The following is a 23,585-nucleotide window of genomic DNA, read 5'->3' on the forward strand; positions in this document are numbered from 1 at the left end:
CCCAGTGAGGGTCAGGTAAGGTCTAGAAAGTCTTGAACACTGCCATATTAAGCAGAACTCTATCCCAAGTGGTGAGGGGAAAAGAGGCAGAACCACACATGTTCTTTGTCACCGAGGTGCAGGGTATTTATTCCTGCCACTGAATAAAGTGGAACAACCCAGAAACAAACACTGGATCTAAGTCTCAACATCATTACAATAGTGATAGGCATTGTATTTAAAATCACTAAACTTAGGGGCTGGGCAGTGGTGCACCCAGCAGAGTGCACACATTACTATAACTCAATTTTAAGTCCCTGGTGCCCACCTGTGGGATGGTGGTAGGGAAGCAGGAAGCTGCAAGAGTGGTAAATCAATGTTGCAGCTTTATCTCTACTGCCTCCTTCCCTCTCAATTTCTCTCTAGTCTTCATTTAAAAAAAAAGCCTCCAGAATTAGTGGATTTATTACGTAGACACCAAGCCCCAGTGATAACCCTGGTGGCAATAAAACAAAATAATAAAAAAACGAAGTGAATAAAGGTTAACTGTAGACCTACTATCATTAAAAGAATAATACCCAGAGGAAACAAAAACACTTATCAGAAGAGATATAGCAGCACTATTTCTAATAACCAAAATTGGAAGCAAGTCACATGTCCAACAACAGATGAGTGGCTAAGAAAATTGTGGTTTGTAAAGTACTTAACCAAATAGTTTCCACTTTGACCTAGATACCCTCCTCACCTACTTCCTATTTCACTTCCCTCAATCACATTAAGGCAAACCTTGTCAGGTAAAGTAAGGACTACAAAAGCTGGATAAGGGAAAGAGACCAGCATATTTTAATGATGGCTCTCTTTATCATTTCTATGCCACCCCATCATCCGGGGCCCTACTCAGGGATTCCTGGCATTCCCACATAGATATGATGGGCCTAGACCTCTAACAGTTCCCTTTCTCTACCACTGCTGGTCATCTCCATCAGAAACAGCATTGTGGACCTGCTTGTGAACCTCTCCAGGACCTTGCCCTCAACGTGGAACACCAATGGTAGGGACTGCCCCACTCTCCAAAGGGAGACTCATATTGTCAGTCAACATACTGTGCCACTTGAGGAAGATTGGTCTTGTAATGAGTACAGTCTAGAATGTTCCTAGCTATCACTACAAAATATAAGCACAAGCCTACAGGGAAGCAGAGGTTATAAAGGCTCCTGTGCTGAATATGGGCCTCAGATCAGATCAATGTGTTTTACAGTTAATGTGTTTTACAGTTAATACTTTTCCCATATTTGGGAGCTACTCTCTGCCCAGATACAGCTTTTTAGTCCTATTTCCAACTCTGACACCATCTCCCCAGACAATACCTTTAGCCCACCAGCATGTTAGCTATTGGGCTCAAGCAATAATTAGTAAAGTCAGAATATACCTAAGATAGATCTAACTAGCTATTTCCAAAAGTGAGACCCAAATCTTCATCTTCAATATTCCAGCCTTTAGGTTCATGATTAGTCAACAATTTGTATGGCTTTATATGTTAAGTCTTTTTTCAGCCACCAGGTTCCAGATGCTACCATGATGTCAACTGGACTTCCCTGGGCAGACAACCCCACCAATGTGTCCTGGAGCTCCACTTACCCAGAGCTATGCCCCACTAGGGAAAGAGACAGACAGGCTGGGAGTATAGATCAATCTGTCAATGTCTATGTTCAGTGAGAAAGCAATTACAGAAGCCAGACCTTCCATCTTCTGCATCCCATAATAACCCTGGGTCCATACTCCCAGAGGGATAAAGAACAGGAAAGGTATCAGGGGAGGGGATAGGATATAGAGTTCTGGTGATGGTACCTGTACCCCTCTTATCCTATAGTCTTGTCAGTGTTGCCATTTTATAAATAAAAATGGGGAAAAAAAGAATATACCTAAAATAGACTTCCTAATTTTCCCAAAATGGAGACCCTGAATCTAATCTGCTATATTCTTACCTTTAGGTTCCTGATTATTAAACATTTTTTTCTGTTTTATATCTTAATGCTTTTCAGCCACCAATCCATCTTCCCTGGCAGACAACCTCACCAATGTGAGCTGGAACCCCATGTCCCCAGAGCCCTGTCCCACTAGGGAAAGATAGAGACAGGCTGGGAGTATGATCGACCTTCCAGTGCCCATGTCTAGTGGAGAAGCAATTACAGAAGCCAGACCTTCCACCTTCTACCCTCCCCCCCCCCATAATGATCCTGGCTCCCAGAGGGATAAAGAATAGGGAAGCGGGGGCCAGGTTGTGGTGCACCAGGTCAAGGGCACATAGTGTGAAGCGCAAGCACTGGTGCAAGGATCCTGGGTCAAGCCCCTGGCTCCCCACCTGCGGGGGTGGGGTTGGGGGGCTGCTTCACAAGTGGTGAAGTAGGTCTGTAGGTGCCTTTCTCTTCCCCTCTTTGTCTCCCCACCACACCCAATTTCTCTCTGTCCTTTCCAACAACATCAGTAACAGCAGCAGCAATACCAATAACAATGGGGAAAAAAAAGATGGCCTCTAGGAGCAGTGGATTTGTAGTGTAGGTGCCAAGCCCCAGCAATAACTCTAGGCATTAAATAAATAAATAAATAATAGGAATGCTTCCAATGGAGGGGATAAGATGTGAACTCTGGTGGTGGTGGGAACTGTGTGGATTTGTACCCGTCTTATCCAATGGACCTGACATTCAGAATTAAATAAATAAATAAGTAACAAAATGTATTGAAAATTTAAACACCTAAAAAAAATATATTTCTAAAAAAGGAAAAAAGTGTATTTACACAATAGAATACTACTCAGTTGTTAAAAATGATTAAGTGATCTCCTTTGCATTATCTTAGAACTTGAAGACATGTTAAGTAAGATAAGACAAAAAGGAAGGACAAGGGGGTCGGGCAGTGGCGCAGTGGGTCAAGTGCATGTGACGCAAAGCACAGGGACCGGCGTTAAGGATCCCAGTTTGAGCCCCCGGCTCCCCACTTGCAGGGGAGTCGCTTCACAGGCGGTGAAGCAGGTCTGCAGGTGTCTATCTTTCTCTCCCCCTCTCTGTCTTCCCCTCCTCTCTCCATTTCTCTCTGTCCTATCCAACAACGAACAACATCAACAATGGCAATAATAATAACCACAAGGAGGCTACAACAACAAGGGCAACAAAAAGGGGGAAAAATGGCCTCCAGGAGCAGTGGATTCATGGTACAGGCACCAAGCCCAGCAATAACCCTGGAGGGGGAAAAAAAAAAAAAAAAGGACAAATACCAAAATGATGTCACTTACAAGTGGGACTTAATAGTGATAGGAAGAGAGAACACAAAGGGAAATGTGGACTGGGCATGGTGTATTGCATCAAAGCAAAGAACTCTGGGGGAGGGGGAAGGCAGGGTGGGAGAGAGAACTTTGGGGTCCTGGTGCATAAAGAAATTGTACCCATGTGTCAGTGACTGCACTGTAAACCCTCAGCACCCTCAATAAAAATGATTAAAAAAAAGAATAGAACTCACCAATAGAATCTTTCATTAAACTTTCACTTAGCTGTATGCCTGGTATTTCTTTATGTCTAATACGTGTAGATTTCCAGGAGGGCCACATACCCTTGCTTAACAGCAGTGAGAAAAAGGGCCCAGTAGAGGAGGTTCACTTACTGCTCCTGTTGGCTGCCTGAACAACCTCCAGGTAAGATGAGGGGTCATCTGCTCTGATGTAGGAGTCAATGGCCTCCTTTACCAAGTCTTTCTGGAGCTGGGCTTGGGCCAGCTGACTCCACACAGCTGGCTCATTGCATCTCTCTGCAAACTCATATGCTCGGTCTAGGTTTCCAATGTGTTCAATCAGGACCTGGAAGTTACAAAAGGGCTCTCACTCTTCATAATATTCAGTCACCTCGTGGGAGCTGATGGAGTTTTGTACAGTTCCACATTTTGCCGAAAGGAGTACGATAATTTCAATTCAAACACAGAAATTGGACACTACTTCTCTGGTGAATTAATGGAAGGAAAGGAAGAAGAGAATGCTTGTATAGGAAGGAGAATGCCAGATGGAGAAGAGACACTCCAACAAAGAAATAAAGAAGCAGAGACAGTCAGGTTAAGTTAGTCAGGAACAGGACATGGGAGTTGTCTCCTGACTAAGGAGGAGAGAAAAATAAAAGGGGCACACAGAATATATAACAAGTTCAAGGAGCTGTTATGGGGAATAAGATAGCTCATCATGGATAAAAAGTAGCCCATTTGTAAGCAGAAAGGAGGCTTCTAAGCCAGAAGTTTCACAAGCAGGTATAGAAAGTAATAAAGGAGGAGGCAAGGAAGGAAGAAGTGAACAGTTGAGGTGGTATATAGCATGGTTTACAATAGATTTTGGGAGAAAAAAATCTCAGAAAAGAATAACAAGTTGAGAAGAAAAGGAGTGAAAGTCAAGGGAAGATAATTATTGGTGAAACCAAAGGTTGGCAGGGAAGCTCCGGTACTTAAAAGCAGCATGAGAATGGGACAATCATTCTGTGTGAGAGTCTCTTGACTCTCAGATACCACAGTCACCTGACTGACCACAAGACCTTATGTCAGGGGCCCAGGTCTAACAGAATGTGGTAGAGGGGGCTAAGGTTTAACACAATGGCTCTCAGCAGCTCACCTGAACTGCTGAGGCATTCACATCAAACTTTCGGAAGATAGCAAAGGCCTCTTCATATAGTGCACTGCTGACAGCGATGCTTGCAATGTCTGGGGCATCATAGTTGTTCAGGCGGCTGATATAGTCCATGACCCGTGTGTGGTCTGCCTTGATGGCAGTCAGGATTAGCAAATTCTGGAGATTCCTAAAGAGACATGGCTGTCAGCATGGTGTCACAGGAGTAAAGGCTGATTTTGTCACTCTTTGGCATATAGGTTCTAAGACTCCCACTTTCTCTTATTTTTTTAAAGACTTCCACTTTCAGGAAGTATTTCATATATGTATGTGAGTAATATGCTGACACAACAAAAATATGAAGTACATGGGACCTGAAGTTTTAGGAAAGTGCCAGCTAAAAGAATGAACAGTAGGTCTCAGTGGAGGTCTACTATGGCTTCTCCATGTGCCTGTTTATCTTCTGCCCTGCTTCAGACATGCAGTTTTTCTGGAACTATGTTTCATCAATTTTCTGTGGTTCCTTACAATTCTTTCAAATATCATAATCATAAGCAATACAGATAGGTTTGCACATTTTTTAACTTTACATTTTCTTTAACCATATTAAATGCAATTATGGGGGGTAATCAGAATTAAGCCCAGGGCCTCATACACGTGAAGCATGCACTGAGCTAGTTTAGATGCATTTTTTGCTTAATTTCTTTATTGGAGGACTAATGGTTTACAGCTGACAGTAAAATACAATAGTTTGAGGGGCTGGGTGATGGTGCACATAGTCGAGGGCACATGTTACAATGCATAAGGACCCAGGCTTGAGCCCCTGGTCCCCACCTGCAGGGGAAGAAGTTTTGCGAGTGGTGAAGCAGTGATTCAGCTGTCTCCCTGTCTCTCTCCCTATCACACTTTCCCCTCTCCATTTCTGGCTTCTCTATCCAGTAAATAAACAAAGGTAGAGAGTCGGGCTGTAGCACAGCGGGTTAAGCGCAGGTGGCGCAAAGCACAAGGACCAGCATAAGGATCCCGGTTCGAGCCCCCGGCTCCCCACAGGCGGTGAAGCAGGTCTGCAGGTGTCTATCTTTCTCTCCACCTCTCTGTCTTCCCCTCCTCTCTCCATTTCTCTCTGTCCTATCCAACAACGACAACAACAATAACTACAACAATAAAACAACAAGGGCAACAAAAGGGAAAAAATAAAATAAATATTTTAAAAAAATGGTAAAAAAAATTATGTAAAATTTATATTAGTTTGTACATGTGTAACATTTCCCAGTTTTCTACATAACAATTCAGCCCTCCCATCCCCAGGTCCTCCTCTGCCATCATGTTCTAGGACCTGAGCCCCACCCTCCCACCACAGAGTCTCCAGTCCAAGTTCTGCTTAGTGTTTTCCCTTCTGTTCTTGCTTTTCAACTTTTTTTTTTTTTGCCTCCAGGGTTATTGCTGGGGTTTAGTGCCTGCACCATGAATCCATTGCTCCTGGAGACCAATTTTTTTCGCTTTGTGTTGCCCTTGTTATTTTATCATTGTTGTGGTTATTATTATTGTTGTTGGATAGGACAGAGAGAAATGGAGAGAGGAGGGGAAGTCAGAGAAAGACAGACACCTGCAGACCTGCTTCACCGCTTGTGAAGTGACCCCCCTGCAGGTGGGGAGCTGGGGGATTGAACCGGGATCCTTACGCTGGTCCTTGTGCTTCGCATCATGTGCACTTAACCTGCTATGCTACCACCTGACCCACCCACCCCAGCCTTCTGCCGCTTTTCAACTTCTGTCCAATGAGTGAGATCATTCCATATATATCCTTCTCAATCTGACTTATCTCACTTAACATGATTCCTTCAAACTCCATCCAAGATGAAGTGAAGAAGGTGAATTCACCATTTTAAATAGCTGAGTAGTATTCCATTGTGTATATAGACCACAACTTACTCAGCCACATATCTGTTGTTGAACACCTGGGTTGCTTCCAGTTTGGAAAAAAAAGTTGTGCTGCTATAAACAGAAGGATGAATATGGGATGATCTCACTCTCAGGCAGAAGTTGAAAAACAAGATCACAAGAGAAAACACAAGCAGAACCTGAACTGGAATTGGCATATTGCACCAAAGTAAAAGACTCTGGGGTGGGTGAGGGGGAGAATACAGGTCCAAAAAGGATGACAGAGGACCTAGTGGGGGTTGTATTGTTATATGGAAGACTGGGAAATGTTATGTATGTAAAAACTATTGTATTTATTGTTGAATGTAAAACATTAATTCCCCAATAAAGAAATTTAAAAAAATATGCTGCTATAGGTATACACAAATCTTTTTGGATAGGTATGTTTGGTTCCATAGGATATATCCCCAGGAGAAGAATTGCAGAGTCATAGGGTAGGTCCAGTTCTAGGCTTCTGAAAGTTCTCCAGAATGCTCTTCACGGGGGTTGAACCAATTTCCATTCTCACCAGCAGTTCCTTTGTCCCCACAACCTCCCCAGCATTTGTTGCTATCTTTTCTGATTTATGACATTCTCATAGTAGTGAAGTGGTATTTCATTGTTGTCTTTATTTGCATTTCTCTGACAATCAATGACTTGGAGCATTTTTTTCATATGCTTGTTGGCCTTTTGGATTTCTTCTTTTGTGACTATTCCATTCATATTCTCTCCCCATTTTTGGATGGGGTTATTTGTTTTCTTGTTGCTGAGCTCTTTTATTTTTTAAATATTTTATTTATTTTATATTAATGAAAGGTATAGAGAAAAACCAGAGAACTGCTCAGCTTTGGTTTATGGTGGTGCTGGGAATTGAACCTGAGACCTTTGAGCCTTAGGCATGACAGTCTTTTACATAAACATTATTCTACCTCCCCAGCCTTTTAAAGCTCTTTATATATTTTGGTTATTAGCCTCTTTTAAAAAAATATTTATTTATTCCCTTTTGTTGCCCTTGTTGCTTTTATTGTTGTAATTATTATTGTTGTTATCAATGTTGTTGGATAGGACAGAGAGAAATGGAGAGAGGAGGGGAAGACAGAGAGAGGGAGACAAAGATAAACACCTGCAGACCTGCTTCACTACTTGTGAAGTGACTCCCCTGCAGGTGGGGAGACAGGGGCTCGAACCAGGATCCTTACGCTGGTCCTTGAGCTTGGCGCCACATGCACTTATCCTGCTGCGCTACCGTCCGACTACCAGTTATTAGCCTCTTGTCTAATGCATAGCATGTAAAGATCTTCTCCCATTCTGTAAGGGGTTTGTTTGTTTGGGTGGTGATACCTTTTGCTGTGTAGAAACTTTTTAATTTGATGTAGTCCCATTGGTTTATTTTTTTATTTAGTCTTCTTTGTAATTGAATTCCTATCATTGAAGATACCTTTAAAATTTAGATGGAGAAGAATAGAGACTCCCACACACCAAGGGTTCAAAGTCCCAGGTCCAATCTCCGCTCCACCTCTAGCCAGAGCTGAGCTAAGCAGCGACCTGTGGCCCTGTGCTTCTGAATAAATCCTGATTTATGAGGGAATTATTTGCCCTTTTCCCTAATTTATCAGGAGAACAATGTTAAAAGGCTCCTACTGGATATATATATATATATATATATATATATATATATATATATACACACACATATATATATATATATCCAGATCTCTGAATAACTGGGAATGTAGATTTTTGTTTTATTTTCCCTTTTGTTGCCCTTGTTTTATTGTTGTAGTTATTATTGTCGTTGTTGTTGTTGGATAGGACAGAGAGAAATGGAGAGAGGAAGGGAAGACATAAAGGGTGAGAGAAAGACAGACACCTGCAGACCTGCTTCACTGCCTGTGAAGTGACTCTCCTGCAGGTGGGGAGTCGGGGGCTCAAACCGGCCTAAGGATCCCGGTTCAAGCCCCCGGCTCCCTTAGGCCGGTCCTTGCGCTTCGCACAACGTGCACTTAACCTGCTGCACTACCTACTCCCAGGAATGTAGATTTTTTTCTTCAGTCACCTGGTCAATTCTTTGGCCTCCCTGATGTCAGCATTGGGTTTCCGTGCTGCTGTTCTAGCACTTGAGGGGCAACAACAATGGAGACCCACAGTGAGGTTTAGGTGATCTTCTCTCTTCAGCAGTCTTTTTGTTAAAACTTTATAGTACACTCTAATTTCATCTCAGGTAGTTCACTTTCTAACAAAGTCCCATAACCTAGATATACACCAGTTTCTGTGAGAGAGAGCTTATGTGTACACGTATCCATAAACTACTGCAAAATATATACCTGAAAGCAGTAGTACACTTAGAGTTTGCAGTGAGTACCTCCCTAACACTTCTTCTCCACTATTCCAAGCTTGGGATCCATGATTGCTCAACAAATTGTTTGGCTTTGTATGTTAACTCTCTTTTCAATCACCAGGATCCAGATGCCACCAGGATGCTGGCCAGGCTTCCCTGGATTGAAGACCCCACCAATGTGTCCTGGAGCTCAGCTTCCCCAGAGACACACCTTACTAGGGAAAGAGAGAGGCAGACTGGGAGTATGGACTGACCAGTCAACGCCCATGTTCAGCGGGGAAGCAATTACAGAAGCCAGACCTTCTACCTTCTGCAACCCTCAACGACCCTGGGTCCATGCTCCCAGAGGGCTAGAGAATGGGAAAGCTATCATGGGAGAGGGGGTGGGTTATGGAGATTGGGTGGTGGGAATTGTGTGGAGTTGTACCCCTCCTACCTTATGTTTTTGTTCATTAATCCTTTCTTAAGTAAAAAATTAAAAAAAAAAAACTCAATAGACTGGAGGTGGTGTGTCAAATGGCAAACTGCCGGACTGACTGGAACCAACTGCTCCCAAGTAGGTACTGGCTTTTAGCCCCAGGAATCTCTCCCTAAGTCCTTCTAAGCCACACGTTTGCACTCACCAGTGGCTTGGAGGGTTCCCGAAGTAATCCTAGTCCTATCTTGTTGTGTTCCTATTCCTAGTTATCAGGAGGAGCGAAACACAGCTGCTCAGATTCATTCTTTTTTATTTGACACTATGGTTTTTTTTAAAAGTGTTTTGTTTTTTTCTATTTTTATTTATTTATTGTAACACTTGGGCTATACACGTGTGATTTCAAAGCTATTTGACCTGTGTTTTAGTTTCTTTCGTATTTCATTAATTTTTAAAAAATATATATTTATTCCCTTTTGTTGCTCTTGTTGTTTTATTGTTGTAGTTATTATTGATGTTGTCGTTGTTGGATGGGACAGAGAGAAATAGAGAGAGGAGGGGAAGACAGAGAGGGGGAGAGAAAGATTGATACCTGCAGACCAGCTTCACCATCTGTGAAGTGACGCCCCTGCAGGTGGGGAGCCGGGGGCTTGAACTGGGATCCTTATGCCAGTCCTTGCACTTTGCTCCACCTGCACTTATGCCGCTGTGCTACCACCCAACCCCCCCATTAATTTTTTTTAATGAATGATGGAGATAGACAGTGTAAGATAGACAACAATAGAGAAGGGAAGAAAGAAAGAAAGAAAGAAAGAAAGAAAGAAAGAAAGAAAGGAAGGAAGGAAGGAAGGAAGGAAGGAAGGAAGGAAGGAAGGAAGGAAGAAAGGAAGGTAACGAAAGAAACAAAAACCTGGGCACTGCTCACTCTGGCTTAAGGTGGTACTGGGAAATGAACCTGGGAACTCAGAGCCTCATGCATTAAAGTCTTTTGAATAATCATTATATAATCTCCTGATACCTTTGCCACCAGGGTTATAGCTAGGGCTTAGCGCCTACACAACTCCACTGTTCTTTGGTAGCCTTTTTTTTTTTTTTCTTTTAGATAAGAAAGTAAAAGAGAGGGAGAAAAGGGGACACAGAAACATAAAGAGGAGAGACACTACAAGGCTGCTCTACAGATGAAGCGTCTTCCTTGCAGACATTCACATATGGTAGTCCAGGGCCCCAAGTTAGATCTTCACATGTGGTAATGTATGCACTCTACCAGATGAACCAACTGCTGGCTACCTAGATACATTCTTAGATTGATTGCTTCCTTTTGCTGTATTAAAAAATGAAGGGAGGGGGGTCAGGCGGTTGTACACCAGGTTAAGCACACATAGTAAAGGACCTGCTCAAGAATCCAGGTTCAAGGCCCTGGCTCCCCACCTGTAAAGAGGGGGGTGTCACTTTATAAGTGGTAAAGCAGGTCTGCAGGTGTCTTTGTCTCCCCCTCTTTATCTTCCTCTCCTCTCTCAATTTCTGTCCTATCCTATTAAAAAAAAAAGAAAAGAAATGGCCTCCAGGTTCATTAGATTCACAGTGCTGGCACTGAGCCCCAGCGATAACCCTGGAGGCAATAAATAAATAAATAAAAACATGAAGGGAAAGGAGGCCAAGAGAAAGCTCACCCAGAAGAACACACATTTAAAAAAAATTTATTATTATTTTTTTATTTTTAAGAGAGATGCAGAGAGAGAGACACACAGAAACATCAGAGCACTGCTCAACTCTGGCTTATGGTGGTGTGGGGGATTGAACCTGGGACTGAGGAGCCTCAGGCATGAGAGTCTGTTTGCATAACCATTATGCTGTCACCCCCGCCCAGAACACACATTTTACCATGAACTTAGAACAGGGTTTATGTCCCTGGTCACCGCACCACATGGAAGTATCTGCAAGGGAAAACTTCATGAGTGTTGGAGCAGTGCCGTAGTCTTTCTCTTTTCCTCTCTTTATCTCTCTCCTAATCTATCTCTCATCCTTTAACTAAAAATAAAAAAAAATTTAAAAAGGAAAGCTTGTTGCTGGAAGCCATGAAATCATGCTGGTGGGGAGCCCAAGGAATAACCTAGTGGCAAAAAAAATAATAAAGTAAAAACCCCAAAATGTAGGGTAAAACAAAAAGTAATGCACCATATCAAGAGTCTAAGAGGTGCATCCCGTGAGTACCCATTCATTGGGGAAACTGACGATCCTTCCTAGCCGACTGAATCCACATGGATCCCAGTCACTTTCAAAGCCAGCAACAAGCAGCTCCTGACAGCTTTCAACCTGACCTGTTGACTGGCTACGGAAGAAGGGCAAACGCTAGAAGAAGAGTCTAAGAAAGAAGGATGAAGACAGTTCACTGGGTGTATGCCTTTTCATGCACTCAGCCCAGGTTTGAAACTTGGCACCACAAAGGGAAGTGTTATAGCACTGGAGGAAGCTCTGGTGCTGTGTTCTTGTTCTCTCTCTCCCTCTCTCTCTCTGGTTGTTTTGGCCTCCAGGGTTATTGCTGGAGCTTGATGCCAGCACTACGAATCCACTGCTCCTAGTGGCCATTTTTTCATTTATTTTTCCTTTCCTTATTTATTTGATAGGATAGAAATTAAGAGGAGGGGCAGATAGAGGAGGAGGGAATCAAAGATAAAATATCTGCAGAACTTCCGGAGGCATGGCTAAGGAGTAGCAGCAGCTATGTTTTGCTCTCCTGGTCAAAGAGGAAAAGCAATGAAAATGACCTGAAAACTCAGTAAAATACAGCTAGGATTTCTTCAGAAACTCACTAAACTACAATTGAGTACAGATACATGTGGCTCATGGACAGAAAAGGGGTGAGGGAGCGATTCTGGGACTAAAAAGCCATACTCTATAGGACCTTGCCCTCAATGTAGGACAATAATGGTAGAAACTGCCCTACTCTCCAAGGGAGGCTGGGTCAACATACTCTGCCACTTGAGGAAGACAGGGTCCTGAAATGAGTGCAGCCTAGAATGTTCCTAGCTATGACCATGGAATGCGAGCTTATACTGAGAGGGATTCAGAGGTTACACAGGCTCCTGTGCTGAATATGAGTAGATATGGGCCCCAGGTTAGATCAATGGGGTTTACAGTTAACGGTATTTATATACTTTTCCCATATTTGGGAGCTACTCTCTGCTAAGATTCAGCTTTCTAGTCCTATTTCCAACTCTGACACCATCTCCCCAGACAGTACTTTTATGCCATTTGAATGTTAGTTGTCAGACTCAGTCAAGAATTAGCAAAGTCATGGGCCCCTTGGAATATACCTAAAATAGATCTCCCAATTTTCCCAAAATGGAAAGCCCAATTCTCATCTGCTTTATTCTTGCCTTTAGGTTCCTATTAGACAATTTTGTTTGTTTGTTTTATATCTTAATGCTTTTCAGCCACCAAGTTACAGATGCTACCTTGGGGCAGATGACCTCACCAATGTATCCTGGAAATTCACCTCTCCAGAGCCCTGGCCCTCTAGAGAAAGATAGAAAAAGGCTGGTGTATGGATCAACCTGCCAAGGCCCATGTCTAGCGGAGAAGCAATTACAGAAGCCAGACCTTCCACCTTCTGTACCCCATAATGACCCTGGGTCCATGCTCCCAGAGGGATAAAGAATAGGGGAGCTTTCAATGGAGGGGATAGGATACAGAACTCTGGTGGTGGGAATTGTGTGGAACCATACCCCTTTTATCCTCCTACAACCTTGTCAATCATTATTAAACAAACAAACAAAAAAAGGGCTGTATTGTATACTCAGGGACTGCTGATGCCATACTGGGAGTTTGGCAGCTGAGGCATACTTCTGGGTCTGAATTAAAGAAACAACTGTTAAGGAAGGGAGGAAGAAAGGGGAAAGGGGAAAGTTACTTAAGCCATAGATGAGTACAGACACATGTAGTTTGAGGATGGAAAGGGGGTGAGTGAATGATTTCCAGGACTAAAATCTGGTGCTCAGGGACAGCTGGCACCAAATTAGGAGATTGGTGGCTGAGGCATACCACTTCCAGGTCTGAGTTTAGCAACAACAACAAAAATGTTTAAAAGAAAAAAATCACCTAAAAACATCAATTTATAACTGGTTTATTGAGTTTCCACTGATGTTGCCCCACACATGCTAGAACAGCAACAGGGAGAACCTATACTGACATCAAAAGACACTGACCCCATTGCTGCCACCAGCTCCCCACCCCAGCCACATACAAATATTTTTGTTACACACTGCCAGTTCAGAGAGGAATACCCCAGTGCTGGGTCAAAGCAAAGCCTGGCGACTCAGGATAAAATCTCCCTATCTGGGAGTCGGGCGGTAGCGCAGCAGTTTAAGCACACATGGCACGAAGTGCAAGGACCGCACAAGGATCCCAGTTTGAACCCCTGGCTCCCCACCTGCAAGGGAGTCACTTCACAGGTGGTGAAGCAGGTCTGCAGGTGTCTTTCTCTCCCTTTCTGTCTTCCCCTCCTCTCTCCCTTTCTCTGTCCTATCCAACAGTGAACGACATCAACAATAACAATAATAACCACAACAAAGCTACAGCAACAAGGGCAACGAAAGGGGAAAAAATAGACTCTAAGAGCAGTGGATTCATGGTGCAGGCACAGCCCCAGCAATAACCCTGGAGGCAAAAAAAAAAAAAAAAAAAAAAGGAACATCACCATTTGAAGGTTGGTGATTGCATGTGGACAGCTGAAGGAAGAGGGGAGAGAGAAAAGGACTCAAAAAGGAATGGGGCACCACACTGCCACTGGGCACTATATCTACAATTGCTTCAAATCCACATGGCGGATTTAAAGAGCCTCTTTGGATTTTCAAGAGGAGCTTTGGATTGCTGTTCAGAACTGTAGAAGCCAGGTTCTAAGCAAACTCCCGGGAACTATTCAGAGGAACTAAGAATGGAACATGGTACCCTTGTTCCAACAAAGAGGCTTATCAAACTCTAAGGTGTCCCAGCTGTCATGTGATTGGTATCAGACTGCCCTCCAGGCAAGAAAAGTGACTCTGACCTCACAGCAGAGTTCCTATTTTCAGGAATCTGTCTAGGAAGAGAAGGCTAGAACCTCACCCACTGTCTGGCCCCCAGACTAGGCATCTGTTTAAGCGTCATCAGACAATATACTGTGTCACTTCAAAGCTTCTCCCTTCCTTCCACAACACACATACAAAGCAGAATTCAGCACCACCACTGCTGGGCAGTAACAGACACCAAAATAGGTGGGTAAAATTTAGTAGTCTTCTTGTTGCTCTCTCTCTCACTCAGTTTATTGTTCTAGCTATGTCTCTCACTCACTCTGTTTATTGTTCTAGCTATGTCTCTTTAAAATTAAAAAAATCTTTTAAAATTTAATATGGGGAAATGGATTAATAAAGAAATCCACGACTTTAAAAGATTCACTTGCTAGGGCATGAAGGACACTATGAATCTTATATAGCAAGCTTTTATTGGTCATTTTGAGGATGGTAATGGTCTCAGTATAGTTGTTTACACCTGGTATAAAATTTTCACCTCCCTGTGATAGTTGTCTGCAGAATACTCTCAGCCTCAACTGAGGTTATTTTTCACCTTAATATCTGCTGCTGATTCATTCACACTCCAGTCTCAAACGGCAAGTTAAGGAAAAATATTTACTCATGTAAAAAAGAGAGCATCAGACATAGGAGACAAATTGGCCATAGTCTTTGACTTCAAAGTAGGAGAAAAAAAGATTTAGGAAAAATGGGGGAGGGGGGCTGGATCCCGGTTCAAGTCTCCCGCTCCCCACCTGCAAGAACGTCACTTCACAAGTGGTGAAGCAGGTCTGCAGGTGTCTATATTTCTCTCTCCCTTTCTATCTTTCCCTCCTCTCTCAACTTCTCTCCATCCTATCCAGTAAAAAAAAAAAAATTAACAAAGCAACTCCTTGAGAAACTAAAGACTACATAAAAAAAAAAATCAGAATTATAAGGGGTCTCAGGATAAATAAGAGAATGAAACCACACTCAAATAATACCAGGTGGTCAGGGAGGTGGCGCAGTGGATTCTCAAGCATTGTTGAAGAATGGACCCACTGTCCCGGAAAGTCTAGGCCATTGTTTCCATGAGATCTGAGCGAGTTGACCCCCAAGTCTCCCTTTAGGTAGAGAGAAGTGCTGGTTCCTCCATTGGTCTCTGGAATTTATGACAGCTGGATCCTTGGACATGGGAGCCTTTCTACACATGCCACCTCCCTCCTTTCCTTCTTTAATTAAAAACCATGGATTACTGTGTTAACTTTAAAACTCCAGCAAACATTGCTTAGCTTTCCCCCTCTCTCATACTGCTCTAAAGTGCCTGCAATTTATCTCTGGAAAAATGTACATTGTAAAGTTTATGAACAGTCTGTCAGTAAAAATGTAACTATGGATCATCTTGCTCTGGTTGGTGGGTTAATGGATACCCCAAACCTTCCCTCCAAGTTATGGCCTATATATATCTACTTTTCCTTTCAATAAATGAATTCCCCTCCAGGGCTGACTGCTTATCTCCCTGCACACGTTGCCCTCGACATGCTGAGCTGCCCCAGAACCCCCGGGGGGGGCACTCTTGACCTCTGTCTCCCAACAGCTGGTGAGGTGGGGAATCCAGAGCGAGCTGCCCTGCAAAGCATGAGGTCCTGAGTTCAATCCCCGGCAGCACATGTACCAGAGTGATATCTGGTTCTTTCTCTTTCTCCTCCTAGCTTTCTCATAAATAAATAAATAGGAATGAAACCAGAAAAATTTCCAAATCAAGGATGTGATCAGGATGTAGGTATTCTGGAAGCAGAGAGAACTCCCAAATTTCTAGGCCAAAATAGACATATACCAAGACAATCATTTTCAAACTATCGAAAGTCAAGGATAAAGAAAAAAACTGAGGTTTTTGTAGTGACACACCTGGTTGAGTGCACACTACAATTTGCAAGGACCCAGGTTCAAGCCCCTGGTTCCCACCTGCAGGGGAAAAGCTTTTGGAGTGGTGAAGCAGTGTTGCAGGTGTCTGTCTTTCTCCCTCTCTATCATCCACCCCATCTCTCTTGATTTCTGGCTGTCTCTATCCAATAAATAAATAATGATAATAGCAAAAACTTAAAAGAGAAAAATTGGAGAGGGTGGTGGTTGTTGGGTGGTGGCACACTTAGCTAAGCACACATAACACTATGTGCAAAGCCCCCAGTTTGAGCTCTTGCTCCCCACCTGCAGCGGGGATGCTTCCCAAGAAAAAGGTCTGCAGGTGTCTTATCTTTCCCTCTTCCTCTCTGTCTCTCTCTCCCCATTCAATTTCTCTGTCCTACTGAAAAAAATAGGAAAAAAAATTAGAAAGAAAGAAAAAATGGCCATTAGAAGCCATGGATTTGTAATGCCAGCACTGAGCCCCAGCAATAACCCTGGTGGCAAAAAAAAAGTGAAAGGAGGGAGTCGGGCGGTAGCGCAACGGGTTAAGTGCACGTGGTGCAAAGCAGAAGGACCGGCGTAAGAATCCCGGTTCGAGGCCCCGGCTCCCCACCTGTAGGGGAGTCGCTTCACAGGCGGTGAAGCAGGTCTGCAGGTGTCTGTCTTTCTCTCCCCCTTTTTGTCTTCTCCTCCTCTCTCCATTTCTCTCTGTCCTATCCAACAACGACATCAATAATAACTAAAACAATAAAACAAGGACAACAAAAGGGAATAAATAAATAAATATAAAAAAAAGTGAAAGGATAGAAAACTACCATGCAAACCACTGGATCACAGAAAAGGGCAGGAACAGCTATTCTCAATCTGACATGACAGATCTTAAGATAAATAAAATTTAAAAAGATAGGGATGGACATTACTTAATACTCAGAGGACCAGTCAATCAAGAGGACTTAACGATTATTAACATCTATGCACCCCTAAATGCATCAAATATCTACTAAAAGGGCTACAGCAATATATGAACAGCAACACAGTAACAACAAAGGATTTCAACACCCCTTGGATATTAGACCAGAAACTATCAAATACTTAGAGGAAAATATTGGTAGAACTCTTTTCCATCTAAATTTTAAAAGCATCTTCAATAAAACTAATCTAATGACAAAAAAAAAGTTGAACAAAAAACACAAAGCAGAACTTGGACTGGGTCTGGTGTATTACACCAAAGTAAAGGATTCTGGGGTGGGGGGAGGGTTCAGGTCTTGGAACATGATGGCAGAGGAGGACCTAGAGGGGGTTTGAATTGTTATGTGGAAAAATGAGAAATGTGAACAGGAGTAGATGGCATAATGGTTATGCAAAGAGACTCTTCTTATTCCTGAGGCTCATGGTGAATTTACCTCATCTTGGTGGAGTTTGAAGACATCATAAGATAAATCAGAAACAAAAGGATGAATATGGGATGATCTCACTCATAGACAGAAGTTGAAAAACAAGATCAGAAGAGAAAACTCTAAATAGAACTTGGACTGGAGTTGGTGTATTGCTCCAAATTAAAAGACTCTGGGGTGTGGGGGAGGTTCCCATCCTGAAACAAGATGGCAGAGGAGGACCTAGTGAGGGTTGTATTGTTGTGTGGAAATGTTATGCATGTACAAACTATTTTATTTTACTGTCAACTGTAAACCATTAATTCCCCAATAAAGAAATTTTTAAAAAGAAAGAAAAAAATTGCCATTGGGAGCAGTGGATCTATTGTGTCAGCAGTGAGTCCCAATGATAACTCTGGTGGCAAAACAAAAAATGCAAGCTGCCAGTGGAAAAGAATAAAGTGGCTTGTAAAGGCAGCATAATCAGATTTGTATCAGATTTTCTGCAAGAACCATGAAGGCCAGGAGAGAGTAGTATATTAAAGGTTCTGAAAGACAATAACTTCGTGGTCCAGGAGGTGGCGAAGAGGATAAAGTTCTGGACTCTCAAGCAGGAGGTCCTGCGTTCAATCCCCAGCACATGTATCTCTTCTTATCTTTCTTATGAATAAATAAAATCTTAAAAAAAAAAGACAATAACTTCCAGCCATGCATACTTTACACAGTAAGGCTATCACTCAAACATGAACAATCAAAACTGTCCAGACATACAAAAACTTAAGAAGCTTGCCATTATCAGTCCTGCCTTGCAAGAGTTACTAAATAAAGTGTCACAGAGAAAGGAATAAGTGGGGTCAGGTGGTGGCGTATGTTGTTAAGCACTCACATTACAGTGTGCCAAGACCTAGGTTCAAGCCCCTGGTCCCCACCTGTGGGGGTAAAGCTTCACGAGTGGTGAAGCAATGCTGCAGGTGTCTCTCTTCCCTCTCTGTGTCCCTCTCCCCTCTCAATTTCTCTGTATCTGATAACAAAAATAAATAAATATAAAAAAGAGAAAGGAACAAGGAACATTTAACTCTCAAAAGCCATATAAATAAAAGACAACTTAGAGGCCAGGCGGCAGTACACCTGGTTAACTGCTCACATTACAGTGCACAAGGACTCAGGTTCAAGCCCCTAGTTCCCACCTTCAGAGGAAAGCTTCACCAGTGGTGAAGCAGGGCTGCAGGTGTCCCTCTGTCTCTCTCCCTCTCTAGCTCCCCCTCACCTCTCAGTCTCTCTCTGTCTCTATCCAATAAAAATAACTAAAAAAATATTTAAAAATAAAGGGAGCCGGGCGGTAGAGCAATGGGTTAAGCGCATATGGTGCAAATCGCAAGGACCCGCGCAAGGATTCTGGTTCAAGCCCCCGGCTCCCTACCTGCAGGGGGGTCTCTTCACAAGCAGTGAAGCAGGTCTGCAGGTGTCTATCTTTCTCTCCACCTCTCTGTATTCGCCTCCTCTCTCCATTTCTCCCTGATCTATCCAACAACATCGATAACAACAATAACCACAACAATAAAACAAGGGCAACAGAAGGGAAACAGCCTCCAGGAGCAGTGGATTCGTAATGCAGGCGCAAAGTCCCAGCAATAACCCTGGAGGCAAAATAAAATAAAATAAAATAAAATAAAAACATAAAAATGAGACAACTTTAAAGTATGAAAGGGAAGGAAGAAATGGACAGGCAATGTTCATACAAAGAATGGTGAAATAGGGAGTCCGGCGGTAACACAGTGGGTTAAGCATAGGTGGTGCAAAGCACAAGGACCGGCGTAAGGATCCTTGTTCAAGCCCCCGGCTATCGACCTGCAGGGGAGTCGCTTCACAGGTGGTGAAGCAGGTCTGCAGGTGTCTATCTTTCTCTCCCCCTCTCTGTCTTCCCCTCCTCTCTCCATTTCTCTCTGTCTTATCCAACACAACAACAATAACTACAACGATAAAAATAAAACAAGGGCAACAAAAGGGAACAAATAATATATTTTTAAAAAAGAATGGTGAAATAAGAACAGTTTAAGACTATTTTACATGTGTTTATAAATAACACATTTATATATAAATCATATGTATAACAAGGCCATTTTTTCCCTTTTGTTGCCCTTGTTGTTTTATCGTTGTTGTGGTTATTATTGTTGTTGTAATTTATAATTATTATTTTTATAATTAATGTTATTTATATTATTGTTATATGTTGTTGTTGGATAGGACAGGGAGAAATGGAGAGAGGAGGGGAAGACAGAGGGGGAGAGAAAGATAGACACCTGCAGACCTGCTTCACCACCTGTGAAGCGACCCCCCTGCAGGTGGGGAGCTGGGGGCTCCAACCGGAATCCCTACACTGGTCCTTGCACGTTGTGCCATGTGTGCTTAACCAGCTGCGCTACGACCGGGCCCCATGTATAAAATTTTTATGTAGGGGGCTGGGCGGTGGTGCACCCAGTTAAGTGCACATAGTACTAAGCATAAGGACCTGTACAAGGGTCCGGGTTTGAGCCCCCCAGCTCCTCACCTGCAGGGGAGATGATTCACAAGCAGCAAAGCAGGTTTGCAGGGTCTATCTTTCTTTTTCCCTATCTCCTCCTCCCTTCTCAATTTCTCTCTGTCCTACCCAATAAAAAAAAATTAAAAAGAAAAGAAAAAAAAATGGCCACCAGGAATAGTGGATTCCTAGAGGCAGCACTGAGCCCCAGTGATAACCCTGTATCATACAGCAAACGCTAACAGGTTTTCTTTCTTTTTTTTTTATAATTTTTTTTATCTTTATTTTTTTTGGATAGAAACAGCCAGAAATCGAGATGGGAAAATAGGGAGACAGAGAGACACCTGCAGCCCTGCTTCACCGCTCGTAAAGCTTTCCCCTGCAGGTGGGGACTGGGGGCTCAAACCTGGGTCCTTGCACACTGTACCATGTAACATTTATAGTTAATTTCATTTCCATTGATATTTCATTTAACATAATTTCGAAGTCAGTCAGTGCTCTATGATCAGTAAAAAAAAGAAAATCTCACAGGATACTTTTTTCAGATGGTTCCTGATTAGGAGATATGGCCAGATTATCCCCCAAAGTTGATATCTACTATTTCACACCCAGTGATTTTATGCATCCATAAAAAGAAAACATGGCATATAAGAGGTGTGCTGCATGAGAAAATTGTAAGAACGAGTTCAGTCTACTACCCACCTCTTCAAAGCCATAAGGATAATGATTTTTTCCCCTTAAAAATTCAGTGTCTTTAGGCTGGGAGTATGGATCAACCTGCCAATGCCTGTGCTCAACAGGGAAGCAATTACAGAAGCCAGACTTTCCACCTTTTGTATCCCACAGTGACCCTGGGTCCATGCTCCTACAGGCATAAAGAATAGAAAAGCTATCAGGGGAGGGGATGGGATATGGAGTTCTGGTGGTGGGAATTGTGTGGAGTTGTACCCCTCTTATCCTATGTTTTTTGTCAAGTGTTTTTTTTTTTTGCCTCCAGGGTTATTGCCTGTACTACGAACCCACTGCTCTAGGAGGCTATTTTAGTTCATTTGTTGCCCTTGTTATCAGTGTTATTAATATTGTTGACATTGCTGTTGTTTTAGATAAGACAGAGAGAAATGGAGAGAGAAGGGGAAGACAGAGAGGGGGAGAGAAAGACAGACACCTGCAGACCTGCATCACCACTCGTAAAGCGACCCCCTGCAGGTGGGGAACTGGGGCCTTGAATCGGGATCCTTACAGTGGTCCTTGGGCTTCACGCCACGTGTGCTTAATCTGCTGTGCCACCACCCAACCCACCAGTGTTTCCTTTTTATAAATAAATTTTTTAAAAAAAAAAACGGTGTCTTTTTTTATACTTTTTTCTTTTTACAATATTTCAGAATATGTGAAAAACATACTTAATTCTCTTTATGCAAGAAAAACATTTGAACTTTTAAATTTTTTTAATTTGCTTCCCCCCTTTTGTTGCCCTTGTTTTATTTATTACTATTGTTATTGATGTCATTGTTATTGGATAGGACAGAAAGAAATGGAGAGAGATGGGGAAGAGAGGGGGAGAGAAAGATAGACACCTGAAGACCTGCTTCACTGCCTGTGTAGCGACTCCACTGCAGGTGGGGAGCCGGGGGCTCAAACCAGAATCCTTACGCTGGTCCTTGTGCTTCGAGCCACATGTGCTTAACAACTGCCTGACCCTCACAGTTGAACTTCTATGTCTTCATGAGTCCACACTGGGACATGACTACAACTGATGGGGTCCATTCAACACACTAATCCCAAGTTTGGCAACCATCAGCAAGCTTGCACCTGCAATGAGACCAGGAGGCATATATTTCCCAGAGTTGTAGAATCTCATTCCCATAATGCCAGCTAAGGTTCCAGATACAACTAGACATAGTCAGATGCTCCTGGGGTCCTAAGACAGCTGATAAGCACCCAGGCCTGCCAAACCACCAAATAGAAGTCCAGCAGCCAGGGATAGGACACTACCTGCTTTGGCACAGCCAATGATCCCACCAGAAGCAACAAACGCAGCATAGCAAAGCCAGTCCAATGTAAAGGCACTAATGGGCCAGAGTCCTTCGACATTGTTGCTTCTCACCTTGTCCAGACAGAAACCGCAGCACCACACTTGTACCCGAGTCGCTTTCTGCGAGCAAGTCCCACTCAGTGGAGGACAGCCTGCTAATGCTGTGCCTAGAGTCGCCATCCCACTGGAAGTCCTATTCTCTTCATCTTTTTTAAAAATTTCTTTTTTTAGATTTATTTATTCCCTTTTGTTGCCCTTGTTGTTTTATTGTCGTAGTTGTTGTTCTTCTTGATGTTATCATTGCTGGATAGGACAGAGAAATGGAGAGAGGAGGGGAAGACAGAGAGGGAGAGAGAAAGAGAGACACCTGTAGACCTGCTTCACCGCCTGTGAAGTGACTCCCCTGCAGGTGGATAGCCGGGGGCTGAAACCTTTTTTTTTTTTATGACACCTGGCGACCTGCTTCACTGCTTGCGAAGCGAACCCCCTGTAGGTGGGGAGCCAGGGGCTCGAACCGGGATCCTTACTCCGGTCCCTGTGCTTTGCGTCATGTGTGTTTAACCTTTTACGCCACTGCCTGGTTGCCCTATTTTCTTCTTCTTCTTCTTTTTTTTAATGCTGTATTTATTTATTTATTTTCCTTTTTTGTTGCCCTTGTTTTATCATTGTTGTGGTTATTATTATTGTTGTTATTCATGTTGTTATTGCCGGACAGGACAGACAGAAATGGAGAGAGGAGAGGAAGACAGAGGGGGAGAGAAAGAGACACCTGCAGACCTGCTTCACCACCTGTGAAGCGACGCCCCTGCAGGTGGGGAGCCACGGGCTCAAACTGGGATCCTTATGCCTGTCTTTGCACTTTGCACCACTTGTGCTTAACCTGCTGCACCACTGCCCGCCTCCCCCTATTGTCTTCTTAAACCATTACACAGCAGGAACCTTCCCCATTCTCTACAAAACCCGTAATTCTCCCAAGCCTGGAATCTCTAGGGTGGGGCTCACTTTCCTGCATGCTTCTCTCAATTCATACCAACTAATACTGTATCTGCTGATCCCAACCTAACTGATGCAACCAGTACCACCTCGGCATGTTACACTTCGACTGTGTCTAGAGACATCAGGCATAGAATGTCAACCCTTCAGCTTCATTACTCCGGTGAGACCTTTCCTAGCTCATAGGGCTCCTTAAATCCATTTCAGGTGGCACACTTTCTAAGAAAGCCTCAAAACCTAGATATAGACCAGGGCCCATGAGATAGGGCACATGTACATGTAATCCATAAGTTAGGCAAGGATATATATCTTTTTTTTTTAATTATTCTCTTTTGTTGCCCTTGGTTTTTTATCGTTGTTGTTATTGATGTCATTGTTGTTGGATAGGACAGAGAGAAATGGAGAGAGGAGGGGAAGACAGAGAGGGAGAGAGAAAGATAGACACCTGCAGACCT

At 43.1% G+C, this 23,585-nt stretch overlaps 1 protein-coding gene and 1 pseudogene across 5 annotated transcripts in view; both read right to left on the reverse strand.

Moving 5' to 3' along the window:
- Positions 1 to 23,585, reverse strand: part of CLTCL1 (clathrin heavy chain like 1) — a 134,988-nt gene that overhangs the window by 34,992 nt on the left and 76,411 nt on the right. For all 5 annotated transcript variants that reach the window (XM_060195272.1, XM_060195280.1, XM_060195261.1 and 2 more), the window contains 2 exons: positions 4,619 to 4,802; positions 3,634 to 3,826 (listed from right to left, as the gene is read on the reverse strand). In XM_060195272.1, coding sequence (XP_060051255.1) covers positions 3,634 to 3,826; positions 4,619 to 4,802 — 377 coding nt within the window. The remainder of the gene's footprint in view (positions 1 to 3,633; positions 3,827 to 4,618; positions 4,803 to 23,585) is intronic.
- Positions 21,850 to 22,203, reverse strand: LOC103111524 (transmembrane protein 14C-like; annotated as a pseudogene).

This window comes from Erinaceus europaeus, chromosome 1, assembly GCF_950295315.1.
Source record: "Erinaceus europaeus chromosome 1, mEriEur2.1, whole genome shotgun sequence".
Classification (NCBI taxonomy): Eukaryota; Metazoa; Chordata; class Mammalia; order Eulipotyphla; family Erinaceidae; genus Erinaceus; species Erinaceus europaeus.